Consider the following 9,126-nt stretch of genomic DNA (forward strand, 5'->3'; position numbering starts at 1 on the left):
ATTATAATTAATTATCTTTAAATACTTTTAAAATTCACAAATATTAAATTATTTTAATTTTTTAAAAATTATATCAAAATTAAGAACCGGGAAGATTCTTTTACCTTTTCTTTCTCTCCTTTTTGGTCATAAAATAGCAACCTCCTTTTTCTCTCTTTGTCCAAAACCAACACCTAACAAGCCTTGCCCATAATAATAATAATAATAATAATAATAATAAAATAGTGATTGTATTATATAATTTAATATTATAATTTAAAATATTTAAAAGATTATAATTTTATATCATATAAAATTTAATGCATTTTTATATAAATTCTATATTTTTTACCATAGCTTATCAAATGTCATATGATACTCATAATATAAATACCCAAAAAACATTGTAATATATAAAATTAGTAAGAATAGGTTTGAATGGGCGGTGTATTTAGTGTAAAAATAACGGTGGCGGTAAAATTAGATACTATAATGATATTGTAGCATGAAACAAAAAATAAGTTAAACACATCGTACTGTACTCAATCACCCATCTAAACTCACTTTAAAAAAAATATTAACAAATCTGTTCAATACATTCAAATAGTTAGATTGATCAAATCAAAAATCAATTAATATATATATATTTAAATATATATTTTAATTGTTATAAATTTTTTAATAATTTATTTAACATTCCAAACCAATTATCTGACAAAAAATTGATAATACTACCGATTTAATCACGGATTCAATTTTAAAAATCATGAACAATTTCCGTTAAATACAGACCCCTTTTTACCAGCATTAAATACAGATTGAAGTGTTGATATATAAAAAAAATTACTACAAAAGAATCCAAAATATTATTTTTAATTTATATTAAAAAAAATCAAAATGATGGTAGGCCGGCAATGACCAACTCATAAACTTTCATGATCCATTCACACGTTCTCTTCCCCTTCACTTCACCACTTCCAATTTAAAAAAACCCCATTTATTAAGAAATTTTCCTTTATTTTTTATTACAAAAATGAATCCCAACTCATCCTTACCATATACAAAAAAACACGCTCTTTTTTGATTTCATGCCTTAAAATAACCATATACTCGACCAGTCGTGATATCTTAGTGCTTGTAGTTTTGCTTCTCACGACTTGGTCTCTTTTTCATATTTTTTTCTTACAAAGGTTTAACAGGCAACAGTTGGAGACCAACAACTCAAGAGAATCATAGAATATGAACAGTTTGAATTGTTCAGGGTTTTTATAAGGCTATGTCAAGATTGGACAAAGAAAAAGGGTTTTAAATAATATCCCTTTTTTTTATAAAGATTTTCAAGTGCTTTCTTTTTGGAAGTTGACAGAAAGTATAAAAGGTGAGGTTTTATCTTGTTGGTGTTGCTAATGCTATGTCAAAGATCTGTTCTTTGCTTTGTTTTTAGTCATGTTTTGATCTTTTTCTTCCTTTAAGGAAAATTGGGTTTTTAATTGTTTCTTTGAAGCCTTTTTGTTTGGTTGATTGGAAAATGAGAGAGAAAGAGAGGGAAATTTTGAGATTTTGATATAGGGTATTTTTTTAGTTTTTTTTGTGGGGTTGAACTTGAAGTTTTAGTTTTAATTTTCAGGTATGTTTATTTGTGTTTCTTTACTTTCTCTGTGTATATTTAGTGTTATGTGAGACCTGTTTGGTTGCTAAGAAACTGTGGGAACCTAAGGAAAAAAAAGATTTAGCTATTCCATTTGTTTGCTGATTTTGACTTAATTTGAACTTAAAGTTATATATGATTTAGTTGTTTTTACTATCAATTGTTGAAATTTGCATATTTGAGTAAAATCTTTATTAGTGCTTATAGTGATAATATGTTGAATTATGGAAATTCAGGATTTTTTGGGATAGTTCTCTGTAAGTACTAAAAGGATGGCATCGAGGTCCTTCAAAGGGAGTCGATCATCTTTATCGATTTCATCGGATGCAGCTGAGTCACATAAGCCTCCAGTGCCTCCAACTGTGACATTTGCACGGAGAACTTCCTCGGGTCGATACGTGAGCTACTCAAGGGATGATCTTGACAGTGAGCTTGGTTGTAGTGATTTCATGAACTATACGGTGCATATACCGCCCACCCCAGACAACCAACCAATGGACCCTTCTATTTCTCAGAAGGTTGAAGAGCAATACGTGTCAAATTCACTTTTTACCGGTGGATTCAATAGTGTTACACGAGCTCATCTTATGGACAAGGTGATCGAGTCTGAAACAAACCATCCCCAGATGGCTGGTGCAAAGGGATCTTCATGTGCAATTCCTGGGTGTGATGCAAATGTGATGAGCGATGAACGCGGTCTAGATATTCTCCCTTGTGAGTGTGATTTCAAAATCTGTCGGGATTGTTACATTGATGCGGTGAAAACTGGGGGTGGAATATGCCCTGGGTGTAAGGAGCCGTATAAGAACACGGATCTCGATGAAACAGCTGTGGATAGTAATACCAGGCCACTTCCACTACCTCCTCCGAGTACAATGTCCAAAATGGAGAGGAGATTGTCTTTAATGAAGTCAACAAAGTCGGCCCTGATGAGGAGTCAAACTGGAGACTTTGATCACAATCGGTGGTTGTTTGAGACTAGAGGGACTTATGGTTATGGCAATGCTATATGGCCAAAGGATGGTAACCTAGGAAACGGAGACGATGATGAAGCTGCTGAGCCAACAGAGTTGATGAACAAACCGTGGAGGCCTCTCACTCGGAAATTAAAAATACCAGCAGCCATTCTGAGTCCATATCGGTATTGTCTCCATTTCTAGATCATCGAACATGTTATATTTCTTCACTATGTCGCATCTTTGAATATTTGTATCTTTGTTGTTGGTCTTCCGTCATTACCTTAACTTTGCTTGCAATGTCATATTATGCTTGCAGGCTTTTAATATTTATACGAGTTGTTGTCCTTGGCTTGTTTTTGGCTTGGAGGGTCACCAATCCGAACAAAGATGCGATATGGCTATGGGGAATGTCTGTTGTTTGTGAAATTTGGTTTGCTTTTTCATGGCTTCTCGACCAACTGCCAAAGCTCTGTCCAATTAATCGTGCTACAGACCTTAACGTGCTGAAGGAAAAATTTGAAACACCAAGTCCTAGCAACCCTACTGGAAAGTCTGACCTTCCAGGAATCGATGTATTTGTCTCTACTGCGGATCCTGAGAAAGAACCACCTCTTGTCACTGCAAACACTATCTTGTCAATTCTAGCAGCCAACTACCCCGTTGAAAAACTTGCTTGTTATGTTTCTGATGACGGAGGAGCACTTTTAACGTTCGAGGCTATGGCTGAAGCAGCGAGTTTTGCTAATGTATGGGTTCCTTTTTGTCGTAAACATGATATTGAACCGAGGAATCCGGAATCTTACTTCAATTTGAAGAGAGATCCTTACAAGAATAAAGTCAAACCAGATTTTGTTAAGGACCGACGGCGAGTTAAACGTGAATATGATGAATTCAAGGTCCGTATCAATGGTTTGCCGGACTCCATTCGCCGTAGATCCGATGCCTTTCATGCAAGGGAGGAAATCAAGGCAATGAAGCTTCAGAGACAGAACAGAGGGGATGAACCTATAGAGAGTGTGAAAATCCCGAAAGCGACATGGATGGCTGATGGAACTCATTGGCCTGGGACTTGGTTGAATCCATCAACCGATCACTCTCGGGGTGACCATGCTGGTATAATACAGGTGATGTTGAAACCTCCAAGTGATGAACCACTACATGGAACTGCTGAGGATGGGCTAATTGATCTCACTGATGTTGATATTCGTCTCCCATTGCTTGTTTATGTTTCTCGTGAGAAGCGCCCAGGCTATGATCACAACAAGAAGGCAGGTGCCATGAATGCCCTGGTTCGGGCGTCTGCAATTATGTCGAATGGTCCATTTATCCTGAACCTCGACTGTGACCACTATATCTACAACTCTCAGGCAATGAGGGAAGGCATGTGTTTCATGATGGATCGAGGAGGTGACCGCCTTTGTTATGTCCAGTTCCCTCAGAGGTTTGAGGGTATTGACCCTTCGGATCGATATGCCAATCACAATACTGTTTTCTTTGATGTGAACATGAGAGCTCTTGATGGTCTTATGGGTCCTGTCTATGTTGGAACCGGATGCCTCTTTCGAAGGATTGCGCTTTATGGCTTTGACCCGCCTCGATCAAAAGAACACCATGCTGGTTGCTGCAGTTGCTGCTTTGGTCGTAGCAGAAAGCATTCTTCAATGGCACACACCCCGGAGGAGAATCGTGCGCTGAGAATGGGTGATTCCGATGATGAAGAGATGAACCTATCGTTGCTTCCGAAGCGGTTCGGCAACTCAACATTTCTCATTGATTCAATTCCAGTGGCGGAGTTTCAAGGTCGTCCCCTTGCGGATCATCCAGCTGTGAAGAATGGGCGCCCCCCTGGTGCTTTAACTATTCCTCGTGAACTTCTAGATGCCTCAACTGTTGCTGAGGCAATCAGTGTTATTTCGTGCTGGTACGAGGACAAGACTGAGTGGGGACAGCGTGTTGGGTGGATTTATGGTTCCGTTACCGAAGATGTGGTCACTGGATATAGAATGCACAACAGAGGATGGAAATCAGTTTATTGTGTGACCAAACGTGATGCTTTCCGTGGAACCGCTCCGATCAATCTCACTGATCGACTTCACCAAGTCCTGCGTTGGGCAACTGGCTCTGTTGAGATCTTCTTTTCCCGTAACAATGCTCTCCTCGCCAGTCCACGAATGAAGTTATTGCAGAGGATTGCATATCTAAACGTCGGAATCTACCCCTTCACCTCGATTTTCCTGATTGTCTACTGCTTCCTTCCCGCACTTTCCCTCTTCTCCGGCCAGTTCATCGTGCAGACCCTCAATGTCACTTTCCTTACATACCTCCTCATCATTACTGTAACTCTTTGTTTGCTTGCCGTGCTAGAAATCAAGTGGTCTGGTATTGAGTTAGAAGAATGGTGGAGAAACGAGCAGTTTTGGTTAATTGGGGGCACAAGTGCCCATCTTGCTGCTGTGCTTCAAGGGCTATTGAAAGTGATTGCTGGGATCGAGATTTCGTTCACTTTGACATCAAAATCTGGGGGGGACGATTTGGATGATGAGTATGCTGATCTCTACGTTGTCAAATGGACGTCCCTGATGATACCACCGATAACAATCATGATGGTCAACTTAATAGCGATAGCGGTCGGGTTTAGCCGAACAGTTTACAGCGTCATACCTCAGTGGAGCCGTCTGCTCGGTGGAGTTTTCTTCAGTTTTTGGGTTTTGGCTCATCTCTATCCCTTTGCTAAAGGGCTTATGGGAAGAAGAGGGCGTACGCCTACCATCGTTTTTGTGTGGTCGGGTCTTATTGCCATTACCATATCCCTCCTTTGGGTCGCAATAAATCCCCCATCCGGTACTAACCAAATCGGAGGCTCGTTCCAGTTCCCTTGATCCGGCATTCTTTACGCTAAGGCGAATCGGTTCAATGACATTCCTTCATTCTTTCCTTTTTCCCGTACAAGCCGATTATGCCTGTGAAAAATACTAGTCATGTTCTATATATACATGTCCTTGCTGATGTTTTTATATGGATCACTCAATTGTACCTCAAATTATTTTTTGTTATGGATAGCCATTTTTATATGCTTAACTTGTTTACTTTCGAAACTTGGATTGATTGATGAGCAAAAACCGAATTTAACTGCGTCTTATAGTTAGAAAAACAAACTTGGATACTCTCTAGAATTGAAGAAAAAAATATTGTATATGTTGAGATTGGAATATCGTATTTGCACGATATTTTTATAAAAAAATTAAATAGTAGGATAATATATTTTAGCGCATTCAAATTTATGTTGTCTTATATTGATAATAATGTTTATGTCGATCGAGTTAAGATTTAATTGAAAAAATCAACATGCATTTAATTATTTTAAATTTTATTTTTTAAAATATTATGTAAGTTTTATTTTTAATTGACATAGTAAAAGAAGATTTACTCATAAAAATTGATTGCTAACCTTAAACCCAAATTTTAACCAAGTATACAATAATTAAATGATTAATGTTATGATTATCTATAAAATATATTTTAATTTATTTTTTAATATAAAAATATATTAAATTTACCTATTAATTATATTTATATAAGTAACATAAACTATTAATTAAGAAATTACAAAGCTTTTATTTCTTTTATTTAATCAATACTCATTTTAAGTGTTTTAATATCTTAATTAATAGTTTACCTTACACGCAGGTAAATATAATTCATAGATAAATTTATCAATTTAATTATAAAATTATTAAACTTTTTTCTCATATACTAATTAAGTTATATTTGTACAAGGGTGCTTATCGATAAAAAGTTAGTTATAATCAGATTTGAACCCAAAACACCATACATGATAAATAATTAATTTTATTATTATAATTAAAGAATCAACTAATTTTTATGTGAATCTTTTAAAAAAATATATCTAATATAAAAAAAAATTCACCCATATTGTGAGTGTGCCATAAATCTAGAAATTTTGATGTTTTAAAATTTTTAATTATTGTCGAAATAAAGTTTTAAAAAACGAAAAATAAATTTAGAAAATAGAGTAAAATATTGCTATATGTATACATCAAAAATTTAAAATAAATTACATTGTAGAATCAATTTGAGGAAATATAATAGCTTTGCTCGCTATTTAGATACTGCAGCTCACAACTTTTTATATCGGCATGTGAAAGTATCTCTTTATTTCAAGAGGTGAGCAATATCTTGCTATTGTTATTGCTATTCCTTTATGCAGGTTTTAGAGTATTCCAAAACCTTACTCCAAATATCATCAATTATCATTAAATATTTTTTATCTTCCGTGGAAGTAAACAACTTCTATGCTAATTCTTCGTCCATTATCTTCCTATCATTTTTATCTAAAATTTTGAAACTAGATAAAATATTTTCTCAATTTTTTTTTGGCACCGTTGAAAAACGTATACCAAAACTAAGTACTTGAAATGACTAATGACTTGGCTATACCGATATATATTCTTGGCAAGAGTGATCTTTCCTAGACCATCCATTCCACATATGCAAACAACCTTTAGTGCCATGAGTTTCCTAGTCAACGAGAAGGGAGACTAATTTCTTGATGTCAACATCCAATCCAACAACATTCTTATCGATGATGTGAGGATAAGGCTACCTTAATTCTCTGTGTAATAGCCAATTTTGGCCTAAAAAAATAAAACCCAAATAAAAATAAAATAGTCCAAAATAAATGTCCATTTACAAAACCCACACCAGCCCAAAATTTAAAACCCAAAATAAACTCAATAACCTAAACCTTAATAGCCCACTTGCTTAAAATTTTTCAGCAGCAAACCCTAGCCCTCAAGCCTCCAGCAGCCGCACACTAGGCCAACCACTGGTCACTTCGCGCAGAGCCTTCCCCGCACGCCATCGCCGGCCTCCACTCGTCTGACACCTGCAAGACGAACCTAACACGCAACATGCAAAAAACAAAGAGGAAAAAAACAAAAAATAGTAGCAGACAATAAGCAAAAAAAAAAAACAAAATGGATCTATGTAATTCGGTTATAAAAACCAAGGCATATCACTTTGTATTTTTTACGCATATTAAGCAATCAAAAAGCAAAAATAGAAGCAAAAAAAAGGTTGATTTCGATTTCCATTTTTGTGTTCTTTTCTTTTTTATATTTTTTTTATCTTTTATTTATAAATCTCTTCTAAACAAAAATAATAAGATGAGGAGAGGGCTTACCCGGAATCCTTGTGATTGTGTCGCTGGAGACTCTCTCTATTGCTGAAATCAGACCCAAAAGGAGGAGAGGAGAGACTTTCTTCCTATCGATCGACGGGCTGAAGGCGCAAAAGGGGAGGGGTTTCCAAACCCTAACAGAGATTTATAAATGGGGAAAAAGGGAGTGTTTTTCTGATTTTTTAGAGAAGGAGGCAAAAATGAAGCAAAAATAAAATTTTTTAACTTAAATAAAGCAATAAAACGGTGTCGTTTTGCACCCTGAGCCCTAGTGCGGCGCCGTATGGAGCCTTTGCCTGCGCGACCCGACCCGTACCCAGGGGGATCCTCGTGTTTCCCACTATTGGGAAATTTATGTTCGAGGTCCCTCCGCTTTTGCGAGACCTTGCAATGTGATCCTTTTATGCTTCTTTTATTTTTTTTAATTTTTGCCGCATGTTTTTGTTTTCGTTTCAGTATGGTCTATCTCGAAACATAGCGCATGAGGGCTGGGGATATTTCCCAATTAGTCCCTCATTTGTTTCAGCGTGTTTCATCTAGGCCCTCGACAGCCTATTTTCTATTATTTATAATTTATACCCTAAATTTTAATTCTATTTCAACTTAATCCTTGGTCTGTTTAATTGATTTATTTATTTCTTTTTTCATTTTTTAAGATATGTTATTATTATTCATTTTAGGTTCCTACATTATATACTTCAAATTATTATATCTTGTTTATTTTGAAATTATTTATATACTTCAAATTATTATGTCTTATTTATTTTGAAATTACTTATATACTTCAAAATATTATATCTTATTTATTTTGAAATTATTTATATACTTTAAACTTTTATATATATTATTTATTTTGAAATTATTTATATACTTTAAACTTTTATATATTATTTATTTTGGATTATTTATATACATGTGTTTTTCTATTTAAACTGTTTTTATACCTTATTTATTTCAAATTTCTCTTTTCATATTATTTATTCTAAATATTTTTATACGTTATTTATGTTAAACCATTTTATATATTATCCATTTTAAGTTTCTATATGTTATTTTGTTATATTATTTTATATGTGAACGATTTTAAATTCTTTTGTTATTTATTACAAACCTTTTATCATTATTTACTTTAAGATTTCATATATATATTACTTATATTAAATTATTTTATATACTTTTTATATTATATATATATTTTTGAAAATTTGTTTTCCATATAATATTTATTTTAGACATTCTATGTTTTCTTTTAAATGGTTATATATACTATTTATTTTAAGTTGTATTTTTAAATTATTTTGTGTATTAATTATTTTAGATTGTATTATACTATTCCCATT

General features: G+C 34.3%; 1 protein-coding gene and 1 long non-coding RNA gene across 2 annotated transcripts; one reads left to right on the forward strand and one right to left on the reverse strand.

Annotated features, from left to right (window-relative positions):
• The first annotated feature begins 884 nt into the window (after positions 1-884).
• On the forward strand, positions 885-5,664 carry LOC107940246 (cellulose synthase-like protein D3). The gene is made up of 3 exons (XM_016873686.2): positions 885-1,357; positions 1,864-2,768; positions 2,903-5,664. Exons 2-3 carry the CDS (start codon positions 1,900-1,902, stop codon positions 5,463-5,465), a joined length of 3,432 nt encoding a protein of 1,143 aa, XP_016729175.2. The 5' UTR covers positions 885-1,357; positions 1,864-1,899; the 3' UTR covers positions 5,466-5,664.
• Positions 5,665-7,129: 1,465 nt separating this feature from the next.
• Positions 7,130-8,502, reverse strand: LOC107940240 (uncharacterized). Its single transcript, XR_001695400.2, has 2 exons — positions 7,790-8,502; positions 7,130-7,505 (listed from the first exon to the last, which is right to left on the reverse strand). It is a non-coding gene; the product is annotated as an uncharacterized lncRNA (long non-coding RNA).
• Between the last annotated feature and the right edge of the window lie 624 nt (positions 8,503-9,126).

Source organism: Gossypium hirsutum, chromosome A08, assembly GCF_007990345.1.
Source record: "Gossypium hirsutum isolate 1008001.06 chromosome A08, Gossypium_hirsutum_v2.1, whole genome shotgun sequence".
Lineage (NCBI taxonomy): Eukaryota > Viridiplantae > Streptophyta > Magnoliopsida > Malvales > Malvaceae > Gossypium > Gossypium hirsutum.

Coding starts and splice junctions, on each gene's coding strand:
- LOC107940246 (XM_016873686.2), top strand. CDS start 1,900: ATGGCATCGAGGTCCTTCAAAGGGAGTCGATCATCTTTATCGATTTCA. Junction 2,769..2,902: donor GCCATTCTGAGTCCATATCG/GTATTGTCTCCA, acceptor TTATGCTTGCAG/GCTTTTAATATTTATACGAG.